General features: G+C 40.5%; 3 protein-coding genes across 5 annotated transcripts in view; all 3 read left to right on the top strand.

Annotated features, from left to right (window-relative positions):
• The window catches only part of cdk6 (cyclin dependent kinase 6), a 39,897-nt gene extending 30,534 nt beyond the window's left edge, over nucleotides 1–9,363 (top strand). The window contains 3 exon segments of the mRNA XM_085148283.1: nucleotides 5,202–5,252; nucleotides 5,482–5,617; nucleotides 6,138–9,363. Coding sequence (XP_085004409.1) covers nucleotides 5,202–5,252; nucleotides 5,482–5,617; nucleotides 6,138–6,290 — 340 coding nt within the window. The 3' untranslated portion in view covers nucleotides 6,291–9,363.
• A 1,443-nt stretch (nucleotides 9,364–10,806) lies between these two features.
• On the top strand, nucleotides 10,807–17,607 carry fam133b (family with sequence similarity 133 member B). Of its 2 annotated transcripts, none has more exons than XM_085148285.1 (11): nucleotides 10,807–10,959; nucleotides 11,700–11,797; nucleotides 12,117–12,195; nucleotides 12,783–12,869; nucleotides 12,975–13,007; nucleotides 13,184–13,255; nucleotides 14,791–14,889; nucleotides 14,993–15,031; nucleotides 15,157–15,249; nucleotides 16,687–16,737; nucleotides 16,866–17,607. In XM_085148285.1, the coding sequence occupies exons 1-11, from the start codon at nucleotides 10,936–10,938 to the stop codon at nucleotides 16,959–16,961; spliced, it is 771 nt and encodes a 256-aa protein (XP_085004411.1). In that variant the 5' UTR covers nucleotides 10,807–10,935; the 3' UTR covers nucleotides 16,962–17,607. The 2 variants fall into 2 exon arrangements, with proteins under 2 accessions (XP_085004411.1, XP_085004410.1); XM_085148284.1 differs by having other exon boundaries at nucleotides 14,990–15,031.
• A 64-nt stretch (nucleotides 17,608–17,671) lies between these two features.
• On the top strand, nucleotides 17,672–22,998 carry LOC146493430 (progranulin-like). Of its 2 annotated transcripts, none has more exons than XM_085148288.1 (5): nucleotides 17,672–17,766; nucleotides 19,568–19,717; nucleotides 19,847–20,068; nucleotides 20,979–21,116; nucleotides 21,212–22,998. In XM_085148288.1, exons 2-5 carry the CDS (start codon nucleotides 19,568–19,570, stop codon nucleotides 21,299–21,301), a joined length of 600 nt encoding a protein of 199 aa, XP_085004414.1. In that variant the 5' UTR covers nucleotides 17,672–17,766; the 3' UTR covers nucleotides 21,302–22,998. The 2 variants fall into 2 exon arrangements, with proteins under 2 accessions (XP_085004414.1, XP_085004413.1); XM_085148287.1 differs by lacking the exon at nucleotides 17,672–17,766 and adding an exon at nucleotides 17,826–19,326.
• The last annotated feature ends 1,544 nt before the right edge of the window (nucleotides 22,999–24,542 follow it).

Genomic DNA, 24,542 nt, shown 5'->3' with positions numbered 1-24,542 from the left:
AAAAAAAATAATTCAAAAATCCAGTTATTATCTGTGACCCAAGTTTGATTTTTACCCCTTGTGTCAATACTCATAAAAATGTTCCCATGTGAACAGATGAAAAAGCTTTTCTTTGACTGTTGTATTTACGATCGCTCACAAAGGAGCAGCTCGATGAAGAGGGCGACGGGCGTTCTTTGTATCATTGCTCTAATTTTACTTGAAAAACACGAACTGAAATCACTCGGCACAATCGGTTATTTGGGAGTTTCTTACTGTAGTCATCTTTTCCTCAAATGACACCTGTCAGATGCGTTGTGAGCAGCGAAGAATCACATTTCGGTTGGCTTATCAAGCCATTACAGTAACACTGCTGTCTGCTGTGGTTGCAGCATGCAAGTCTAGATTCTACTTCTACTTCTACTTGGTGTAGGTATTTGTCAGTTTGTGGTCTAACGAACTTCATGCTGGCGAGCCAAGCTAATAACGGACAGTTTTCACCCCCAAAAAAAAGAGTTACAACTGCCTGTTTTTGGTCTTTTGGAAGAAAGAAAAGACGGGGGCAAAAAGATGCAGTTTTATCCTCATCAAATTAAGACGACGTTGATTTAATGTTTTTAAAGTGCTATAGTATGTATAAAATGTATGCTTTAATTGACAGTAGAGAGGACACGCCAGGCTGAAGTGGTGTGTTCTACAGTAGATAATAACAGTCTTTCTGAGGTAGGGCTAAGTGCCAAGAGAAGCAGCCCTGCTTCCTTCCCCAAACGACTCCTTACCCCAGCATGCACAGCCGCACACAGCAACCCACGCTCTGTACTTGGGACCTGATGGGAATGTATAGGTTCCTCTATCAAAAGGTTACCCAAGGCTAACATCTAGTCGTGCTGCACAAAAACATGCGGAGGCACTTTCGGAGTATCTTGTTGACAAACGGTGCCGTGATGAAGCTTGATCTAAGAGTTGTTTGATCAAGCTCAATTTGTTTGCCGGCTATTTAAATCTTGGCCGGTGACCGTATTTTAATGATGCTTTACAAGTTTTCACGCATAGGACAAAAAGATGGGTCTTTTGGGACTGTTAGAGACTGCTTTGATACTTAGTTTTATAATTAGGATTAAGGTTTCATTCTCTTAGTTTGCAACATTTAAATCGAGGCCACTTCACAGTATAGCTTCTCTTCGAACTTACGTTCCCACGTCATTTGACATCTTTCAAACTTTTTTCAAGTTTCCTTATTTTCCTGTTGTTCATATATTTATCAAAAAACAAAACACATACACACGCCATACGTGCACTTTCAGCTTTTCAGCACTTACAGCTGTGGTCACAGAAGTCCCTCTCTGCTGTCAAAAGTTTCTCATAGTCGGCCTTGAAGGGTGGGGGAACGGAGACTGGTGATGAATTAAAGGGGGCCGCAGTCCAAAAATAAGCAGGATTATTTCAAACTCCGAATCATTCAAAGCAGGTGAAGCATTTACAAGTTTTCAGTTTGTGGCGGCAAGTATAAAACGTTATCCTCGTCATTGGCGTTCAGAAATTGTATCTGTGCACCGCATTTCAAATATTTTCAGCGGTTTATGGGTGAATTTCGAATAAGTTTTAGAGGTAATGTATTCACAGTCATGCTCGTAACTACTCCATTCATTGTCAGTGATGTATGGTACTATCCATACTGTAGCAAGGTCAAGCTGGAAAATTTTATTGAAGGTCAGGCTTTAAATGAAGAGAACAAAGCAAAGTTTATTTCCCATCAATGTGTCTTTTACAGTCGTGAAAAAACTGATCTTGATCTGTAATCAAACATTTTTAAGTCAAATAGTAGAAACAACGTGCGCTTAATCTGTGTACCAAAGGTCTGTCCTTGTATTATATGGTGCTCATTTAAAAGCACAGTCTGGTTCTGTCTGCAGCCCTGATCAGAGGGAGCAGTTGAATGCAGTACATCTCCTCGCACCCTGACACAATAAACTTTGAAGTGTGTTGGTTTGTGTAGTTCATTTTCAAAATCTGGCATCTGCCCAACTTTGCTTTAAGGTAGAAGGTAAGGCAAAGCTCTTTGATGGCCACAAACACGCACGCGAACACGCACTTCTCTGCTCAGTCTCAGCGGGTGATTAAGATGGCTTTTAAAAGGCCACCTGTCAGAGATTAAAGGGCACCTGGGAGAAGAGAAAGAAAGCAAGATATTGAGAGAGAGAGAGAGCAGTGTTTGTTAGTTTTGCAGTTTTATTGAAATTGAGATTAGAAATGCTGACAGCTCAGGGGCACGAAAGCAGACCTCTATGCTCACAATTAAGCTGTTTTTCAGAATAATTGTTTACCACTTTTAAAGGAGATCTGTTATGCTCATTTCTAGCTTCACATTTTTATTTCTTGCTCCACTGGAGAAAATCTTTGCATGATTGAAAGTCAAATTTGTCTTATACTAGAACTTGTTGGAGCCCCCTTCATTCGTCCATCAGCCTTTAAGTCAGCTTTCTTCTGATTGGGTGCCCCTCGGAAACAGATAGTTGGTACAGCAGTCAGGTAAAGCAACTATATAAAGACTATAAGCGACGATATAAAGAGCTCTGACATCATAGAATCAAGAATAGTAAAAAAAATTAGCTGAAGCATTTTGAGCTGTTAACCCTGATCTTTTGGTTTATACTCACCACTGTGAGCATCTACACTGCAGGACTAAACCGTCTGTACATATATGATAGAAAACAAAGGAAAAATAATTGGTCTCCTGTTTTCTGTCGCTTACTTCGATTTTGTTTGGTTTGCAAGATGTTGGGTTGGACTTTGCATTATTGTAGCATCTTGACTTTGCAATATCAGAGGAAAACCCCAACAATCAACCTCTATGAGCAAGCACCTAGAGAAAGTGGCAAGGAAAAACTCCCTTTTAACAGGAAGAAACCTCCAACACAAACTGTCTCAGAGAGGGCCAGCCATCTGACTCGACTGGTTAAGATGCCCTGTGGAAGAACACCAGAGATTCATAACTAATGATTTAAATGCAGAGTAGTTTATAAGCACAGAGTGAAAAAGGCTGAGTGAAGAAGAAACAGTCGGTTCATAGGTTAGATGTAATTTTGAAAGTAAGCCTGAAACCCCCCACGAGCAGCCATGACCCCCATTTTTGACACACCACGTCGCGTCTCAGGCCAGAAACATGTGAAGTCTTTCTTTGAGTCATGAGACTTCAAAGGTTTCATAAATCATAAGCACATTCTTCTGCACTTTCACCACCAAACATGCTATTAGAGTACATGGTCATTAAAAGTGTTTTTAATGACTATGTACTGTAGTGAGAATAGTTGCTCTCAAAGGAATTTGAGCAAATATTATACAAGTCTGCATCTGCATGGCTGGGATGGTGTTGGGTGAGTCACAGTTCGAATGAATTTTGGAGAGAGCTTGTGCTTGTTGACATTCCCCTAACCAAAAAGGTTGAACGCGGTTCGTTAACGGCCCGGGAGAGGCCCCACATCCGTGTTGACTTTCTCACAGTTTGGAACTCGATTGATAAATTCTCAAAAGCACACCCTTGCATGTACGCGTGCATGCATGCAGTACAGCGCGGGATACTCTGCGTGAAAAGTCCGCAGTCCAACGCACACGCCTCATTTCTTTCCAGCTCCCACTTAGATAGTTCGAGACGCTCACGTGCAAACATGCGAATTCACACGCGCATTCCAGAGGTTCTCTCAAAGGAATGTGGGACGACGCCGTGCTGGCACTAAAGGATGCGTGACTCAGCTGCCTGTCCCAACTCGGTCTCGGCCTTTTCACTGCAGCCACTTGTGTGGCGTTGTGCATGGGCATTGGGATTTGTATGTGCAAATCTCAGGATGGGAAACGATGCCAGAGCGCGAGCACTCGCACTCAACTGCTGACTGTGTGTGCATGCCAGCGGCCAGCTCTGTGTGAATCCAGTTATCCCCCTTCAACAAACCAACAAACCACTCCAGGTTTAAAAATGGACCTCTCGGAATTATCAGCCCTACTTGTTTTGGCATGATAACTTTGCTGTAGGTGATTTTTTTTTCTCTCTTTTTTCATTTGCAACAGTCAGAAACTGGTTTGGTCTGATCTTACATGCCTTTCAAAGTTCAAAGTGTGGGTGTAAGGTGTAAGCTATGCAAAGCTTCCTGCAAGTGGGAAAGCACAAGGAGCACATGGTGGCTAAACCAGTCTCTGTTGAGTTCAGTTAAGTGGGGTGCACTTGAGGTGTACTAAGGCCTGGATACAAAATACAGACAGGCATGCATAAAGGCACATCTATATGATGATACCCTGGCACTACATTGACATCTGCTGGTGAGCAAACACAGTAAAGAAGTGGAATGTATTTTTAAAAAAGAAAGAGAGAGAGAGAGCTGTTTCCCCTTCTGAGCCTTGTGTGTTCGTTTTGTGAGGAACACTTAGAAATATTAATCTCGTTTAGCCTAAAAGTGGTGGTGTGTGCAATGTTAAACAAGTCCCCTCTTGTGACAACAGGACCTCCTTATTTCCCCACAGAGGAACTTTGACAGGAAGCTCCAGCTCCTATACCTCTTTCTCTGTTAGGATAATCCAACTTTTCTTTCAAACGCCTTTTCCTCCCAATTTCCTCCACACATTCAGTCAGCAAGAGCAAAAGCAGACATTCGCACTCTCTCTCACACACACACACACACACACACACACACACACACACACACACACACACACACACACACACACACACACACACACACACACACGGGATAAAAAGGCTTTTTCTGTCCCGTGTGGCGACTGCCAGGCTTGTGCTGATGATGACTACTGGAATCTGTGCTGATCCCATGCCAAGCACGGGCACCCGAAGACGGCCCAAAGCCACAGGAACCACCAGCAGCCCTGCTGCCGCTCTCCTCCCTCCTTTCATCCCCCGTTTCCTTCCCTCCCCATCCTCAGCAGCACCACCAACACTGCTCCACAATCCCTGTTCTCTGGGATGGAGCTGCGAGCGTGTGGCTACTTCAAAACGTTCACATCGGAGTCCCACATTCCTCGAGCCAAAAGCTTATATGTTAGGGCTGTTGGTCTTACAGCGTACCATGGGAAAATGACTCCTATCTAAAGCAGGTTACAAAAGAGAGAACTGAATCTTTACATTTTACTTTTTCTGCATTTTCGGGTTTTGTTTTGTTTTTGCAACATAATATGTAGAAACTAAACTAACCTTTTTTATAATTTCTGTTTTCTAGGCCGCTGTTTAGAGGAAACTCGGATGTTGATCAGCTTGGAAAGATTTTTGAGTAAGTAATGACTACTCTTGTTTTCCATTTCTCCTCAGGCTCGGTTATATTTTCTTTCAACTCAGTGGAATTTTGGAAGATTCAGTCAAACCTTTGCCTAAACATTAAGGACAGAACATGCACTCATCTACTGTTTTTCTAATTAATGAAAACCCAACCCAATGAAAAAAGTGGTGAATGCTTCCCATTGCCGATGATGAAGACACTGATGATCTGTATGATTCCACAGTGTTGTCGGGGTACCCTCGGCAGAAGACTGGCCCCAGGAAGTAGCCCTGCCACAGAGTGCCTTCACACCCCGGCCCCCAAAACCAATAGAAGACCTAGTTCCAGACATGGACGAGCAGGGACGGGCCTTGTTAATGGTTTGTAGTGTAACTCTCATGTGTGTCCCCAAAAGATTGCATGGAAAATGTTTTTAAAGCTTTCACTTGCTCATCACTGTCACCTTTATGGCATCGTGCACATTTATTTATGGGCCAAAGCGCTAAGAGGAGCTAAGCTAACAAAACAACTTCTGTCAGTAACCTTGACGACCTTGTACCATTTTATTGTTGTTGTTTTTATACATTTTATATCTTCTAACTCCTTGTTTTTTCTGAACATGGAGCCTGAAATCCTCATGTGTGGAAAATAAATGCATGAAGCAAAGTGCTTACTTCACCGTCGAGCAGGTTTATACCCAACTTGTAGTTCGGCTTGTTTATAAAAGCACAAATATAATCGATCATTCATCAGGATTATTGCATTTTGGAGCATCGATTTTGATTTTAAAAACAGCTTGGGAACCGAGCTGCACGCAATATTTTATTCAACCTAGAAATGTTAACAAGCATCTATACTTGGTGGTCTCTCATTATCTTCTTTTCCTCTCCCTCCCCGCAGCAATTCTTCACCTTCAACCCGTCCAGGAGAATATCGGCCTTCACTGCGTTGAGTCACCCCTACTTTCAAAGCGTGGACAGCCACAGCAGAAGTGTGTACGCAGCCCAGCCCATACCCAGCAACAAGTCCACGATGGAGGAGAGGAGTGCCTGAAAGTCCTCTTTTTTTTCCCCTTTAACCGCCCCCCCCCCCCCCCCCCCCCCGCCAACGTTCCCCTGGATATAAGTAGTACTTACCGTACCGTTCCTAAAAAGTTTGTCATGTTTTATTTCAGTGTTAAATCAAAGTACATTAATGAAGTTTTTTTTGGCACTGATTACAAGAAAAATCTCAAACACTCAAATCAAGTAAAAACAAAACAGCTGGTTACAGGAGAGTTCACCATCTCAAGAAAATATTTAAGTCCAGAAAAGGCATCAGTGTTTGAGTACTGCATGATGACGCCATTCTGTGATGAGGTTTACATTGTGAATTTCAAAATCTATTCTTTGCTTTATTGATCTCTCTCCTCAAGTCCTCAGTGGCCTCCTGCAAAGACGCGTCACCACCAACCTATAGCACTTAGTTATTGGTCAGAAAGCTTTAATTGAGGGGCGATTGCCGAGCTGTGTTTTAATGTTTGTCCTACGTGCCAAATACAGGCTGACAAGTAATGAGATTTTCCAGCTGTTGGGCCCTGCAGGCGTGATCTTAACTAAACAACAGCACATCTGGGTCTCCATCAGCAGTGCTCAGCCACATTAGTTCAATTCAGTTTTATTTATTCCAGAAAGATAAAGGCCAAATCACAACAGCAGTCACCTGGAGATGCTTTATTTTGAAAGGTAGAGACCCTTGATACCAGAAACCTGATAAGCAATGAGTTGTATCAGCTGATGCAAAGTGTGACACAGTTTAGAGCGGTAACTTCGTTAAATGTTTTGTCTTTATGACTTTTTTCTGATAATCAGTGTCAAAAAAAGCATCATTAATGTTGGTTTAAGTTGCTTATAAAACAAAGCCTAAAACAGACTACAGTGGGCAAATACTTTCCCCCCTGGGGCGTATAAAACGCTCTGGGGAGCAGGGCGCGGGTGAAGATGGCGTCAAAGGGATGGCACCAAATGTCCCCCAGAACCCTGCACACACAAGCTGTCATCCTTCCACGAACTGATGGATTGTAAATGCTGCTTTCAGGATGTGAAATGTTGTGTAACAATGCAAAGTGACCCAATTCTCATATGGATTTGGAGTTGGGACTGTAGAGTCCGAAGAGCGGAAACCTCCTTATGCCCAGTGTTTATCCTTATCAGTGGAAAAAAAAAAAGACTCTGGACTGCAGGGGAGAGAGAGAGAGAAGACCAGACCAGAGCCTGGATGGATCTCACCTGCCTCTTTATTTTTGTTGTCTTGTTTGTTTGTTTGTTTTTATAAATAGCTTGCTTACTGCTGGTGTGTGCAGTGAGAAGACGAACGTTTCACACGCACATTTATTGTCCCCACTGCCGCTGACATAAGCACGCTCATGTACCCATGTACTCACTCAGACATTGTTAGGCATCACAAACCAGCCACCCACTGCCATGTCCATTATCATTCCAGTTTTACCTATAATAATGGTGCCACCTTGTGGAAGTGTAGAGTAACTGCAGACCAGTAGCAGGATTCTAATGGTTTCTGCACACATCAAGGAACTCGTAACGGGGCTGATATCCGTGCTGAGACAATGAGATATCTTGGAGTTGTTCCTACCACTTACATAGACTTTGACTTTTTAATGACTTTTAGCTGTACCATCGTGAACTCTTTGTTTTATAATTATTGTGAAATCCAATTATTTCTTTCCAAATCATACCGTAATGCACAGACAGACCTGCAGGAAGTGTCAAAGAGAGACCCACAAGCACTATTCATTCAACATGGTAGAATTTTGGCACACTTTTGTGTCACTAATATTCTGTATTTAATTTTAATTTTATTGACGAGTCTTATAAACTTGTAACTTGATTTTTTTTTTAAATTTTAATGCTGGGGTATACAGTGTTCTTACACCAGTGATGCCAACTCATTAAAGGATTGTAGAGTCCGTGTAAGAATAGTTTGACGTTGTAAGGAATGTATAAAGGAAAAGCATTGGTACTGTACAGTAAATTGTGCTAGTTCTAAAGTACAAGCTGTAACAATAGAAACCTTTTGATATGTGCATTTGTCAGCACATAGACATGTCGTTAAAACGGATAGATGTAGAGTAGCGAGGGTCTGCAGAATGTTGCATGGCAAGAGGGGTTTCTTTGTTTTCTGTTTTATTTGCGTGGGGTGGGTTGTTCCGATGGATTTCTTTTACCATGTGTTGAGAACTACTACGGATTTTCCAGTAGTTTTGATGACGTTGTGATGCACAATATTTTGTGTACAGTTTCTGCTTTATTTTACCTTGGCGTGCCGTTCTATCCGAGTTAAGTTTTGACCCGTGAGGTAAAAGCAAGTTTTTCCAGAGTTGTATTTTTGTATTTAGTAGTTCTTGCAGAACAGTAACTTTGTAACACTGGTTTTTGTTTTTGGGTTTCGTAACAGGTAGTGCTTTTAGCACACAGACACAGACACACACAGACTCAATCTCTGACTTTCTCAGGTTCTCTCCACGGACGTCCGAAACCTTTCGGGCACAGTTTGCACATCTCTGGGTTACTGAATGACTACAATACAACTTCTTCAGGTTCTCTGTCAAGCTGTCTAAGGATCGTATCATTGATCACAATCTACTGTCTTTACTATTTATCGAATATATGTTACTGTAGTTCTTACTGTCTGAAGATAACTGCCTGTATAAACTGTTCTTGCCACAAACTAATGGCCAGGTGGCAAACATGACAGAAATACATGTCTGCTTAACACTGTGTGATTTAAATTTTTTCTTTTTTTTTCTATTTGATAACGACTCATTTCTGGCATCTACAATGCAATGAAAGCTACAAATGCGTTAGACACGGAGGTTTACATTTAAAATATTGACTGCTTTAATCTCATTACAGTTAATACAGTCACTGTGTGCTTTCTTATGATTTAACCGATCTGTAATGCTCTTCAGTCTCATAACAACTGAAATCCACTGCTGAACTCTAAGCAGTGTCACTATTTTTGAACGTCGCTTCATCCATCACTCAGATTGGCATTATACTTGTGTATGAATGCATCGGTGTCTTATTATTATGTTGCACCAGCTGAATAAAAAGCAGCTTTTTATTAATGTTGTTTGGACTTATTCATCAGGGTTGGAGTAAATACAGAGGGATAATGCTCATGAGGCGTACATGAAGAAATGGGAAAGAGGCGATTGGTGAGCAGGAGTATGGCTTCATGCTGAGAAAGAACGCTATGAATCTTATGTTTGCTTTCAGTGCTGATGGAGAAGGTCAGGAAATGCACTGTCTTTGTGGGACTAGAGAAAGTACTGAAACATAACAGAATACATGTTGTTCAGGTTCACTTCTCGGCCTCACCGATCCGTTTGATATCCCAGCTGGAGAAGAAGAGTCAGATGAGGCTGACGTTTTCGTTCATCAAAGCTTTATTACCAATGCGCGTTGGGAGATCACACTACATGCAGCCACAGCAAGCACCAAGTGGATCTGAGGTGCAATTCCTCAATCTGTTCATTATAAAGGCTCTGGGCGCTCCCTTAAGGGACTTGCCCTATATTTATCTAGTAGTCCCACAAGCATCTTGCAACCTTTAAATCACATGATTAGACATGGGGGCTACAGGTGAGCCCACCCTACGCCCACTACAGTCAGCAAACCGAGTCATACAAAGAATACGTTGTTTCCTTATCAAGGACATTCAAGGCCACACCCCCTAACGTTCACATAGAAAGGTACACTCCCCAACTGTTCCTTTATAGTTTCCTGCTTTTCTATTCTTTACAACCTACTCCTTATCTCTGCATAACATAGGGGAACTGAAACATGCCACCTGCTTTAATACTTTCTCACAATGTGTATGAATGAGAGGGAAACAGGTGTAACAGTGAAACAGCAAAGAGCAGAGATAGTGAGGGTAGATGAGTTTAAATGCCTGGGGTCAACCATGCGAAGCAACAGGCAGTGCACAAGAGAGGCGAAAAAGGGGGTTAGGCAGGGAGGAGAATGTCGTAGGGATCATTTGTGACAGAAGAATAACCTCAAGAGTAAAGAGAAGGTTTACAAGATGATAATGAAACCTGCTATGATGTATGAGTGACAAAAAGACGGGAGGTGGAGGTGAAGATGTCAACCTGGTAGTGAGCAGAATGGACATGATTAAAAATTAGTATATCAGACGGACAGCTCAGGTTCAGCAGTTAGAGTTAGAGAGGCGCGGCTGAGATGTTTGGACCTGTACAGTAGAGGCATAGTGGATATAGTGGACAAAGGATGTTGAAGATGGAGCTGCAAGGCAAGAAGAAAAAAGGAAGACATGCAGAGAGTTGGTGTGACAGAGGAGGATGCTTGCGATAGGGTGAGATGGGGGAAAGAGGATCAGCTATGGTGACCTCTAAACGGAGCGGCCAGAAGAAGAAGTAAAATAAAAGTATTAGTAATAGCATTAATTTCTGGCTTATTTCGCAATGTCGCACACTACTTGGATTCTGACACAAAATCCTGCTCTTTTCCAGAAGGGGGCAGTAGTGTACTATTTGCGACGGCAGCCGCCTATTGTGCAGCCGAAGAAGAAGAATCAGTCGAGCTTTTATCAACTCGAAGTGGCTACGTAAATGTTAGCAAGGTGACACAAATGGTTGTTCTTTCTCTTGGATATTGTTTCCCATTGCTGACTCGACATGGGCAAGAGAGACAATCGAGTGGTGAGTGGTGCCGCATAATTTGATTAAAATTATTTGCATATGTACCGCGTGACATTTAGTAAACAAGATAAAAATAAACGGGCTAGCGCTGCAGTTAGCATTGGTTAGCTTACGTACGTGTCCACTAGGTTTTGTGATGCTAGGCCTGCTGTGTACGGTGGTTAGTTTAGCCGCGCACTTAGCTTGGAAATGCAACAGTGTAGATTGGTTTCTTTAATCTTTAGGCTTTCAAACAGCTTGATCCAGGCTTGATTGACGCAAAGCTAACGTTAGCTTAGTGCATCAGAAGGTAATCCTAAATTTGGGAGTAGTTCAGGTTCTTAGGCGCACTGCCTTGACCGTCGTTGATTGGCAGCAAATACAGCAACTACTTTATTACTGATTACTACTGTAATTTGTGTACTCCAGTCCCTGTTTTAAATGTTGTTTAAATGTTTAAATGCGCTGTGCCTGCTAATGTTAATGTTGGTGTTACTTTTGAGCGTTTTCCAAGTGTCTCCCCCTTTAATGTTAGCCAATGATATTGCTCTCTCAATAGCCTCGGGAGGCTCCAGGTACACACAAATCTTACACAGTAGCAGAGTCCTACTGTAAACCCCATGCCCAGGCTCTGTTTGCCCTGTTTCACAGCTATTTTAGCGATCCAGCATGTAGTACTGGTGAATTGCAATGCATTATGCCATATTTTAAGTGTCCCTCTATTAGAAGGATGGAAATTAATGCTTTTGTCTGTGTTTCAGGCTTACATTAACCCCATTGCTGCTGCACGAGCCAGGGGGCCGGTACAGGGCTCTGGGCCAACCATTCAGGATTATTTAAGCAGACCTCGACCAACATGGTAAGTAAAGGGCAGATCTGCAGCTTAGTGGTGTAAAGTGGTGTCCTCACTTTATCATCACCACAAGAACATTTTTGGTGTACTATTAAAGAGCCAAAGGAGTCAAGGTGCACATATCTGGCAGCACAATCTTTGTTAAGGGGTTTTAATAAATTCAAAACTCCAAAGCGTATGAACAGTATTAAGTAAATAAAGCTATTAGTGATTCCTAAATAAGAATACCAACTTCACCTTTAACTAGAAGAATCCACTCTTTCCCAAAAGGTGACAGTTTTGGAATTAAATCCGTTTTTAAAAAATTATTTATTGTGTTTATCAGGGAGGAGCTAAAGGAACAGCTGGAGAAGAAGAAAAAGGGCTCTCGAGCCCTGGCTGACTTTGAGGACAAAATGAATGAGGTACGTTTGCATTATATACAGAGTATTTGAACAGGCATGAACTGGGCTGTTAATCAACACAGTTTTCCTCTGGAGTTAGCTTACTTTTAATACTCCATGATGGCCTTACTTGTCTATAAGTTAAAAAGACAAATGAAATCTTAAAATTATTTAATTTGTGGGTGGCACAGGGGTGCACTTGTTCAAACATCCTGGTCAGCTGGAGCCTTTCTGTGCCTCCTGGTACTCTGGCTTCCTCCCACAGTCCAAAGATGTGTTTGTTTGGTTAGTTGGTTATTATTAATTGGCTGTTTATGTACAAGTGTGAGAATGTTTGATACAATGGACTCGGAGCCTGGGTGCAGGTGTACCGCATCTTTTACCTTCTTAGGGGAAATCTGTGTTTGCAATGGAAACATGCCCGTACTGTGAGAGCTTGAGAGCTTTTTTTAATTTATTTTTGTGTGTAGAGCATCTGAAGCGTCATCACCGTTTCTCACTGTAGCCACATTGTAATTCATATTAGATGAAAATATTGCACCTTATTGAAACAGTTACCGGATAAACACCATATACTATTTTGGTAACATTGTTTCTTGTTTTTTAAGAGATGGAGGAAAGAACTCGCCAAAAACAGAGAGAAAATGTTAGGCGGAAGTGAAAAGGACAAGGAGGAGAAGAAAGACAAAAAAGAGGTATGATATGAATCCTGTATCAGATTCATGAAGTATTATTTTTATTTCTCACCTTTACTCACTTTTTGTTTCTCTGTGCTTCATTTGCTTGGCATTTGTGTTTAGAAAAAGAAGAAGGAGAAGAAGAAATCCAGCAGGGTGAGGAGAGACCTCCAGTATTTTGATTGACAGCTGTGCCATGTTACTCATACATACACACAGTGCATGTTTTCTAAACTCGTCTCTTATTCAAGCCTGTAAATGCAGTTTGTTTTTTCAAACAATCGAATAACCTCATATCTAATGAACCCTGCTTCCACTGTGTTTTGGTCAAGCATTCTTCATCTTCCTCCTCCTCATCGAGTTCTGATTCCTCCAGCAGCTCCTCCTCAGAGTCAGATGACGAGGTAAGGTCCTTTTACGATTGATTTTACATCTCATGTAGGGCTGCACGATTTTGCATAAAATGAGAATCACGATTTTTTTTTTTGCTTAGAATTGAGATCACGATTCTCTCATGATTTTTTTTTCCAATATAAATATTTATTGCGCTTATTAACTGCACATCAACTTCGTAACAGTTGAGACTGAACATAAAAACAATAATGTCTCACATTTTGTTGTTGCCGCAAAATGTTGTACTGCTTGTAATTCCGCCTCCACCGTTGCTCGACACTGCGTGTATAGAGCAGGTAGTGCAACATTTGAAAAATAGTTGCGGGACGGCACTGTGTAGCATTTGTCTAGGGTGTTGATCATTTTCCTAAATCCCTTGTTTTGCTCAGTGTTGATGGGAGCCTTATATTTAGCCAGGTGATAAGTGATAGCCTCCGTAATTTCTTTGTCCCTGCGGGAGTTCGACGTGTATAGGGAAGCGCTGTATAAAGTTCCCGTTATTGATGTTTGGGTGGTTGACTGGGATGGATTTTCTCCTGTCACTTTCTTGGCCTTTACAGCTTCATCATCTCTCACATGCTCTCCGTTGTTTTTTCCCTGCCAGCTCGCTTCTGTATCACGTGGTATAAGGCTCCGCCCTTGTCATTTGTTGAGCAGGAAGAGTGAGCGCTTGTTTTCATGCAGATTATGGGTGGCTGTAGCTCAGGCGGCAGAGCAGCCACTAATCAGAAGGTCGGTGGTTCGATCCCAGGCTGCCTCCTGGCTGCATGCCAAATATCCTTGGGCAAGATACTAACCCCATGTTTGCCTACTGGTGGTGGTCAGAGGGCCCGGTGGCGCCAGTGTCCGGCAGCCTCGCCTCTGTCAGTGCGCCCCAGGGCAGCTGTGGCTACAATGTAGCTTGCCATTGTGAATGTGTGGATGACTGGATGTAGTGTAAAGCGCTTTGGGGTCCTTAGGGACTGAGTAAAGCGCTATACAAATGCAGGCCATTTACCATTATGTCCCGGATTAAAATGCGGTACAATCGTCATCTTCTTTTTTTCTTCTTCTTTTTCTTTTTTTTAATTGTTGTCATTTGGAAATGAGATCGCACATAAGTATGAATTGAGATCGTGATTTTCTAACGATTAATTGTGCAGCCCTAATCTCATGTGCTTTATTTGAACCTAATCTAGTGTAACACAATACAGCTGCACGGCATGTAGCATTAAACGGGTTTGGGTTGGGACATTTCTGGAGTCTGCTGGATGACAGTTTACTATCAAAACTAACTCGTGATGCAAGTTTTTTGGCTTGAGCAGTCAACCCGTGTGCCACAAGGCTGTTGACTTCATATGCTGTATGTCTTTTCCCTGCCTTCTCTCACCTTTCTTGTCCACTCTTAAACTGTCCTGTCTAAAAAGCCCCCAAAAGTTAAAAACAAAAAAAGTAAACTGTACATTATAGAGGGATCAGATTTATAAAGACTTTAATGGATCTTAGGATTCCTGCTTTCCTTCACATACAGTAAAACCCTGATTGCAGTTTTTGTTTGCACGTGCAGGATGAAAAGAAGACTGTAAAGAAGAAGCGGAAGAGAAAGAAGTCGTCATCCAGAAGAGCATCGGACAGCTCAGAGGATGAGTCAGATGCTGAAAGCAAGGTTTTTCTTTCTAATGCTGCATGTAGTTGTAGTCGATTCATTGCAGTTTTATAGAAATGGACTGTGGTGGTAATTTTTTGTCCTTTTTTCTTTTTCCAAGAAGAAAAGGAAAAGAATAAAGGAAGAAGGTGACAGAGATAAGGTGATTTACTTTTATTCCGTTATTCACTTATCTGTCATTTTGATGGCGACGCTTGATTTAAAATGCATTCCTCTGGCTTTTTTCCTCCCGAAACAACTTAAATAAATAAATCTTGTGTCCATCAGGATGAAAAGAGCCGTAGAAGAAAGAGGAAGGCTGAGAGAAGTTATAAAGGCTCATCATCAGAGTCGTCTGCTGACTCTGATGATGATGAGGCAGTAAGTATTATTTCTGTCTCTATCACACATTTCTGCAGTCATTAATTTTTTTTATTGCTAATGTATCCATCGCCTCACTTAATAAATAGACTTGAAGTAGTTGAGCGTTACTCTCTGTTCATCCTTTGTTCCTCTTTTGCTTCTTTGGTCCTCTCGGCTTTTAAATGTAATAGCTCCTCACTGTAATTGCTCCCCTGATCATTTTTTTTTTTTTTTTTTTGGTCAGAGCTGAGTCGATCTTATTCTCAGGTCAGATATTTATGGCAGTCTGTCTTCACTGCTGTTTGCACACGAACAGATTGTTTGTGCAGACCAAGGCTTTTTATAGCTGACTAAAACTGAACTTAAAATTAGATCTGAAAAAATATTTTGGTAAAATAAAATAAGAAAACTAGATGTCTTAGGGGAAAAATTGAAACTAACAGAAATAATCTTATGAAAATAAAAAGCTAATTGGCAAATACAAACCTGTAATGGCTCTGGTCCAGATGTCACCTGAGTGTCTCAGAGGGCTTCTGTTGTAATCACAAAGGGGTCGGTTACTCATTAGTGATCCTCCTGTTTTGCACATAAAAGAAGCCTCCAACCAAAATACTTGAATAAATCACGTGTTTGTTTCTGTCTGCTGGCTTTTTGAGCACTATTTATTTATTTATTTAAGCATTCATCCTGAGATGCACATGTAGACATCGGATGGAAATACGAACCACTTGGATTTATGTCTTGAATTGTTACCTTTTCATTCTGATAGTTATCTGGACAAAGCCTTAGTTACTTTAATCATTCAAGCAGTCAAACTGAACCATTTTTCATGTTATTCAATGGAGCCTTTTACATTTCAGCCCTGTCAGATAGAGGGCGTTCGCTGGTGTCCCTCTTTAAACCCCGTACTTGGATACAGTAGTGATACAGAACAAAAGTCAAATCAGTTTCATTTTTCCTAAAATGTTTATGCAACCAGATGTTCAAGCTCTCGTGTCTCTTTACTGTAGGGGGAAGTCAATCTTTGTGTCAAGTTTCTTTATCCGATTAAATGGTGTTCTTAGCCAAGCCAGCTTCATTTATAAAGCACTTTTAAAAATAGCAATTGCTAAACATAGGAGTAAAACAGCTTTAAGAATTTAAATAAGTAAATAAATATATTCAAATTACAAAACACAAGATGCAATAAATAAAATAAATAAATCATAATCTCAAACTGGGTCACATGCCCATCTTTAACTAACCAGTGATCTGTACTGCATGTATTGTATTTAATAATTCAGAAGAGAGATAAAGGAGTCACGAAGATTTATGTTTGACAACATCTTTAATCCTGGATTGACCACACAGCTGTTACAGATGTTGCAAAATTTCCACTATTGTGAAATATTAGGGGAATTATTTTCCTTTCTTTTTTTAAATTCTTCGTCACCTTTCAACTTTCTACTCCTGCAGGTTGAAGCCAAGAAGAAAAAGAGAAGCAGCGAGGAAAAGGAGAAATTCACAGTGAGACATTTTACTTCATTTCCTATTTCAAGACAGTCCGCAAACAAGATTTTGTGGGCGGAGCAGTAGATCTTTGTACATCGTTCAAAAGACGAATCAGTTGCTAAAATGCAGGGTTTTTTTTCCAGGATAAATCCAAGAAGAAGAGGAAAAGGAAGCACAAAAAACATGGCAGAAAAAAGAAAAAGAAGACGGCGTCTCAGTCGGACTCGGACCTCGACTGAAAACATGTCTTCCATTTTTCTGACAGCTCAAAAGTAGAGTTATCTTTGCCTTTGACTACCAAAAACTATTCGCATCCAATTTTTGGGGATTTCCACCTAAACAGGGGAAGCAGCAGGCCTAAATGCTCGGCTTCTATGTGTGAAGTGAAAATTAGGAAGAAAGTGCTGGACCCTCCAAGTGGAAACAAATAGTGCATATCTTTTCTTTGTTTGTTTGCTTTACCACCACGATTTTTCTGCATTATTGGTCTGAAGTTCACTCAAAGACAGGACTGAACTCCCCACACTTCCCTCCCCCATGCCCCCCCCCCCCCCCCCCCCCCCCAAAATCTCTTTCTGGAGATTTGAGTGTGCCTGGCACTCCCCACCACCTTCAGAATGCTAGCCCTCTAGGAGTTAGCCTCTGTGCTTCATACCTGACATCTTTCATTGCTACACGAGGCTGTTGATGCTAGTGCCTGCGTGATGCATGTAGACGTGATGACCAGATGTCTCGCCAGCTTCATATTGAAGTTGGCCATTGTTGTAAGAAATGAGCTGCACAGTCATACAGTAATACAAGGGATAATTGTTTTCGTTAGATGAGTTGTTACACTGCAGTGTAATTGTACAAACAATGGAGTTCAATAATAAAGTATTGTTTTAACCTTTGCTGCTGTTATGTAGTTACAACACTGAGGCCAGAAAGTGTTGGTTAAGTAATAAAGCTGTTGGTTGCAGGTCTCCAGGTTGCTGGAGCTTCGGCCTCTTCAGACCCCGTTCTTCTCCGTTCTGTTTCTGAAACCGGAAAAAGAAACACAAATATGTAAGCCTCACTAAGACTTTAAATGCCTGTTACTGAACCATGAGTCTGACTTTGTGTTTGAATCTGTCATGCTGCGAAATGAATGATATGCCTCACTGATGAAACCACAGGAGCCGAAAGTGTGACACCATTGTGGAAAGTGTTATGAGCTGCCCTTCATTTTTCCATATTTTGTCTCTAAGGAGCCAGACTCGTATTTTTTCAAGTGGTCTCAAGCAACAGTTCTGCAGGCTTTCTGAAAGTCTTTCACTCACTTTCAGCCCAGTGCTTCTACCTGACACTTTTAAAAGCAATTTTGTTTGTTTGTTAAGCCACTTAACTGACCTGTGAATGATTCAAGCATGAAAAACAGCACCTTACAACCTGAGGGATGAACCTATTTGTGTCTACACAGAACCAGTTTTAAATTGTATCTAGGCTTCAGTCTATGAAAAATGGCAAAGATAACACTAACAGACAAAATTATTTTTTTATGCCAACAAAGTGGTTCCACGGCAGATGAACAGCATCTGAAAGTTATATCATTAAGAAAGAGGGGAAAAAGACCTAGGAGGTGCATCAGGCCCTTCAGCTTCAGTGAACAGCAGGTAGATCATCAGAAATGGTCTCAGAGGGACGGTGGCTGTTAAAAGGCCATTCCTAAGGAGAAAAGGCTGGGGAATGTCAAGTTACACAAGAACAGGACAGAAAATCAGTGGCAACAGATCTTACGAACTTTGAAAATTTAGCTTCAAATTGCGAACAATTAATACAGGAGAGATTTACCACAATGAGTCTCAGTGATCGCTGGAGGCTCTGTCATGGTTGGGGCCATTTTAGCAAGTGGCTGAGATATATTGTCAAAATTGATGGCATTATGAAAACAAAGTTCTTTCAGAGTTTGGACCACCATGCAATACCATCTGGAAATCATCTGATTGGCAACAGCTTCATTTTTTTTTTATCATGACAATGATCCCAAATGCACTGCCAGTGCAGTAAAAGCATACCTGGATGGAAAAATGCAGAGTAGAACACGTTTAGCACTGGATTGGCATGCAGTAATTTCCATAAAGTATAAAAGTGGGAACTGAGAATTAATGTGGGGGGGTATTCGTTTCCTTTGAGCAAAGATGTGCTGGCATTTCGTGGTTTAGGGGATTTCAATAATAAAAAAAAAAATAAAGCTTTCACCAACTGCGAGTGTAAAGGCCAAATAAAAGTTTGAGAACATTTACCCACTCATCACAGTGGCAGGACTGTGTCTCAGTGAGACTTCACAGGCAGGTCTTGTGATCAAAACAGTGCGAAGTATGAAAGGTTAATGTGTGTTCATAAAGCCTTGTTTAATCTTTACGTTTCCCAGTAAACAATGCACTTCCCTTTAAAAATAGAAGCTTTAACCTTAAAAACTGTTATATGACTGTCACAGGACAGAAGTGCTGTGATCTTAAGTCAAGTTCTCAGCTGCTCCTCAGTGGGCGGGTCTTACCTGCACTATAAAAAGCCATGCAAGTTTCAGTGATAGGGGAAGTGCGAAATATATGACAGGAAACTGTTGAATCTCTTCCCTATCTGAAGGTATGTGACTCAAAGATTTGATTTTAAAATCTTTTATGGGCAATTTATTGGTTTAATATCCTGTTTTTGTAAGTTTAATTTGAGAGCAAGAAGTTTTCGAAGAAGTGCAGGAGTACATATGATCAAAAAGTCTGACTTGTAACCTGCGAAGAAATATGCACTTTATCTACTTTTTAATATCACCTTGATGTCAGTTGAAAAGAATTGAAGGAAAAGGTCACTGTGATGCTCTTCCCTCCAGATGTCGAGGCTCACTCTGTGGTTGTCAGTCGGGGTGTTTGTTTGGGGATTTGCTTCTTGCTCTATCACGTGTCCTGATGGGAGTACTTGCTCAGACATCTCTACCTGCTGCAAGACTGAGTATGGATATGGCTGCTGTCAGTATCCAAAAGTAAGTCAGCTATATTCACACAAATATAACTTTCCATGAGTGTTGTTGCTTTGTTTTTTTTTTATTTATTGTTTTCCTTGTTATTGGTTTTGGAAGTCAGATTGGAAATAAGTCTTATTCACTCTGCAGGCGGTGTGCTGCGCAGACATGGCCCACTGCTGTCCGTCAGGGTATCGCTGTAACCTGGTGACACAGCTGTGTGAGAAACTGGACCAGCCGTGGCTGAGCATTCCCATGGTGAAGAAGGACACTGCACAGAAACTCACATATCCTTTCCTCTATAAGCCAGCGCTGCCTTCAGTACCTGCCTTTGTCATCCCCATGTCAGAGGACAAAGAGAGCATGAATGAGGTAGGACACACTTACAACATTTAAAGGCTGCCTGTTGCTTTAACTCCTCACTTTGTTGAAAAGAAGCGATGTTACACAAAGAATCAAGGAGTTAATAAATAAAGCAATAACACTGGATCACATGAGTTCACCAGTCACATGAATGTGATGACAGCTGTGGGTTTGCTCACTTATATTGCAAGACTGCTGTAATCATTTTATATGTGACAAGAAAAGAAGTGCACGTGCATCAGCTGTTTCTCGCCACGATGAGAGCATACCTGGACAGTTGCTGATTTTTTTTCTAACTTTGCATCCTTTAACTCTGTATAGTTTTCCTCGTGGGTTTCAGAAATACTGCTGCTCCTTAGATGGCCAAGTAAAGTAAAAAAAAAAATCCTGGTTTAACTTGATTAATTAAATACAAAAAGAAACCAGTTTTTTTTTTTTAGCACTTTTAGATAAAATCACACACACGCTCACATACACACATAGAAAAAGTTCAGTTCCTTGGAGTTGTTAGTCTGCTTGCACACTCTGTTTATCGGTTCCTCTTGTCAGAGGAGGAAAACAGTGGCACAGTCTTGGACGTGGATATTACTTTTATTTTTATTGCTTAAAAGGACAAGATTGCAATGGTAAGGTGCAAAGTGCATACAGGACAGAAACAACTGCATCGTGCTGCTGAAGCAACTTTGCAAGCACCTGCAAACATTTGACCCACAGCATGCAGTCAGTTTTCGCAAATGTAATGTCTTTGATATGCTACGATATATAATAAATTTGTATAAATTCCCATCCCTACATACAAAGTGTACTTTGAGTGACAGCTCAGATAGACTTTATCCCCCATTTAAGAGAATTGATGAATAGACTAATTTTTGGATAAGAGGAACAGGCTAATAGTTAGCTTGTCCTTCCCGTTTTGCAGATACCAGAACCAGCTCTAACACACGTCGGCTCCCCTGAGGCTCAAGTCATTCGTTGTGATTCCCTACATTACTGCCAGGGGGGGATGTCTTGCTGCCAGGCATCCTCAGGCCAGTGGAACTGCTGTCCCTACCCACTGGTAAGGATTGTGCATAAATCCCAGAAATGCCATCACCTCTTGCTGGAACAAGGTTGGTGTTTTGTTCTAACACAAACACTTTTGACTGATTTCAGGGCCAGTGTTGTGCAGATGGTCTGCACTGCTGTGAGTATGGATACACCTGTGAGGCCTCCTCCTTGAAATGCAGAAATTCTTACTCTTGAGATTTCTCGGGGCTGCACAAATAATGTTGAAGCACGATGCTGAATGTTGAAACTGCACCGTAACAGTTTAGATTTTTATATATATATATATATTTTTTAATTTGTAAACTATTTTACTTCAAGATTTGTCAAGATTTTGCTGAAAATTATTAGACACACTGCCTCATCTGAGATAGAAGCCGATCAGCTTCACAAGAAGACCGCGAGTGGGTAATTGATGTTATATCCACGTAAGATTACTTTAAGTATCTGTTGGCTGTTTTGTGTTTAAATTGATACTTCTGCGTCACTGGACAGTCACCATTTAACTTCTGTTTTTTTTCTCACCATTTAACTTCACAAATTAGCTTCACAAGATTTCCTGCAACCATTTATTTCCACTGCGGTCATGTTGAAAATGTCTAATGTCTGGATTCTTTTTAATAAGCTGAAAAGGCTTTTCTGCTGTTTTCAAGTCAAATTGTGGCATTTTTGTATTGAAAGTTTAAAACATGAGAACATTTCCAAATAAAAATGATAGAAATGTGAGTTTTCATGCCGCAAAATGTTGGTGTGTTGGTGTGACTGGTTGCAAGATCACACTGCCACATAAAGAAGTGGACGACTGGAAGGTGAAAGCTTTTTTAAAAAGAAAAAAGTATTTATTTTTGTGTGTTTTATTCTTTTTTTTTAACTTTGTTTGTCTCCAATACAAATATAACTTGCTGACCAACTAGATATAGCAGGAGACATGCTGAGTTTGCTGCAAATCAGGCACCACAGCTGGGTTTCTGCAGGTGGCAGCAGATTTAGAATTATGGAGAAATCAAGAAGAAGCTGATGGTGCAACACCGTTAGATGAGGAAAGACAGTAACACAATAGTGTTGGAGGAGGAATGGTAAAGTTATGGTAAAAAAAAAAAAAGGGAAGTGAAACAAAGACAGGCTCCATTTTACAGCCAACACTCAAAAACATGTCAAAAGGAAGAAGTGTGGCAATAACCAGTAAAGACTGGGTCTATATGGAGAGAAAGGTCTTACAAAGTGTAAACTAAGATTTCCAGTGTGCAGTGATTTGTGTGCATTTTTTTTTTTTGTGAGAGAGTCATAGATTTTTATTATGAGCTTGGATTAAAATATAAAGACATTAAAACAGTGCTTGTCTGTAGACACAATATAATTGTGTATAATTTAATATAAGTTAAACTTAGTTAAGTTAAGTGAAGTAGGGTTGGTTTGGTCTTAAAATAATGACATTTGTGTATATTGCTTACACAAGATTAATAAAACATTAACACCATAATTGGCTTTCTTTTCCTTCAGAAACACACCAAACAATATTATATTTAAGGTAAATGAGGTAATTTGAATCCCACTCGATTGAAGCCAGGCATGAAAATCCAACCAAATGATTTGTATAAAATTGCACAAAAAATAGATGGTCCAAATCCAGTGCACACACGTTTACAAAGCAATTAGAGTTTAGCTTCAGAAATCTGAGGATTTTCTCTTCCAAAAACTTTCTGTACGTGTAAATGTCTCACATTCATCTGGCTGCCTTACAAAACCTTAAATATGTGCGCACGGATCGCCACATCTGGTTTTCAGAATTTCAGACTGCCAGCTTTGCACAGATCCACAAACGTAGGCTGCCTTCATGTCCCAGTGTAAAACCGGGACATCTGAGCTTCCTCCTCCTCCTTTTAATGTGTTTTTTTTTTAAAAGTAGGCATTTCGTTTATCTTAAAAAACAGAATGACACCTCTCCAACAGAAAACATAGATTCAACAACTAAAGGCATTACACAGTAGCCTACTAAGGGGATATACGGTTTAAATAAACTGCTACGACTTTGTGAATTATTCAGGATTACTCATTAGCTAACATTAGTGTTAGCCTGCTATTACCAGAGAATGGTAAGATTAGCATCAACGTCTTATTCCACATTACATGGATTATATCTATATTTAAAATATACAGAGATTAGGCAAGTCAAGTTTATTTATATAGCACAATTCAACAACAAGGTGATTCCAAGTGCTTTACAGAGACATTAAAAAATAAAAACAATAAAAAGCATGATTTAAAATCGATTAAAAAAAACAGTAGGGGAGACCGGGGATAGTTGTAACGTGGGTCAGTTGTAACTAGAGATGGCACGATACCACTTTTTTATGTCCGATACCGATACCGATATCATAAATTTGGATATCTGCCAATACCGATATGAATCCGATATAGTGTGTTTTTTAATAAGTAAAACTGTTTTTTTAATATCTTGCTGCTTTTTGTATAAGTTCATACTCAAGTTAAAAAACAACAACACTAAAGCTATTCTGTTATACCTGCATGTAAAAAAAACACACTGCACCCAAAATATTTCATAGATCAGCAACACTGATCAATCTAATAAAGTTAAACCTACCCCATCCTCCCTATTCTGGTATTTTACAGAGTACTTAGCAGAAATATTAAGCAACCTAACTAATAGGGTTGCAAACTCCCAGCAAAGGAAAATAGGGAACCACCCTCTTCCTCATGATGCTTAATCAATGTAATCAACTTTAATTTGATGCAGGGTGAAAAAAATTCACAGAAATAAATTATTTTTCAAGAATAATTAAATAGATTCAACATCTTTCTTCAACAGAATTGCAGACTGCACAGATGGTACCTTCCCAAAGGAAAAAGTACTACTACTAAAAAGTACTAGGGTATATTAGACTTAACAGTTACTATATACAGTAATGGACTTCTATACATTTTACATCAGATTAAAACTTTGGGTGTAAGATTCAGATAACTATTAAATAATTAAAAGCTAGATATTTTAAATGAGAATAAGAAAGAAAAGTATGTCTTTGTGCCCCCTTTTGCCTGTTCATGCCCTATCGGCCCCCCTGGCTAAACTTTGCTAGATCCGCCCCTGCAGTTACCAGCCGTCAGCTGCATAGAAAAAGATCCTGGTGTAGAAAGTAATATTAAATAAATTCTAACAACAGCTTATCAAGCTTAATAGTGCTGCTGTTGTTCAGCCGCTGGTTTCCTCTTTCTGGTGAGAAGTGGGCCAAAAACAAAGAAGAGAGACGGACTCGCGACAGAAAAGCCGATCAGCTGATCATTAAGCAGTTTCACGATTGAAGTAGCAGCAGGAGAGAGAGAGAAGAGGCAGTTGCTCTATATATCGGTTGTTAAGCTTAACGCGGGAATGCTTTACAAACATTCAGAGATGAACTTACACACTTGCTTTACTTCTCTCTGA

This window comes from Neolamprologus multifasciatus, chromosome 22, assembly GCF_963576455.1.
Source record: "Neolamprologus multifasciatus chromosome 22, fNeoMul1.2, whole genome shotgun sequence".
Lineage (NCBI taxonomy): Eukaryota > Metazoa > Chordata > Actinopteri > Cichliformes > Cichlidae > Neolamprologus > Neolamprologus multifasciatus.
Note: the sequence above shows the minus strand (reverse complement) of the source record. Positions and strands in the feature narration are given on the sequence as shown.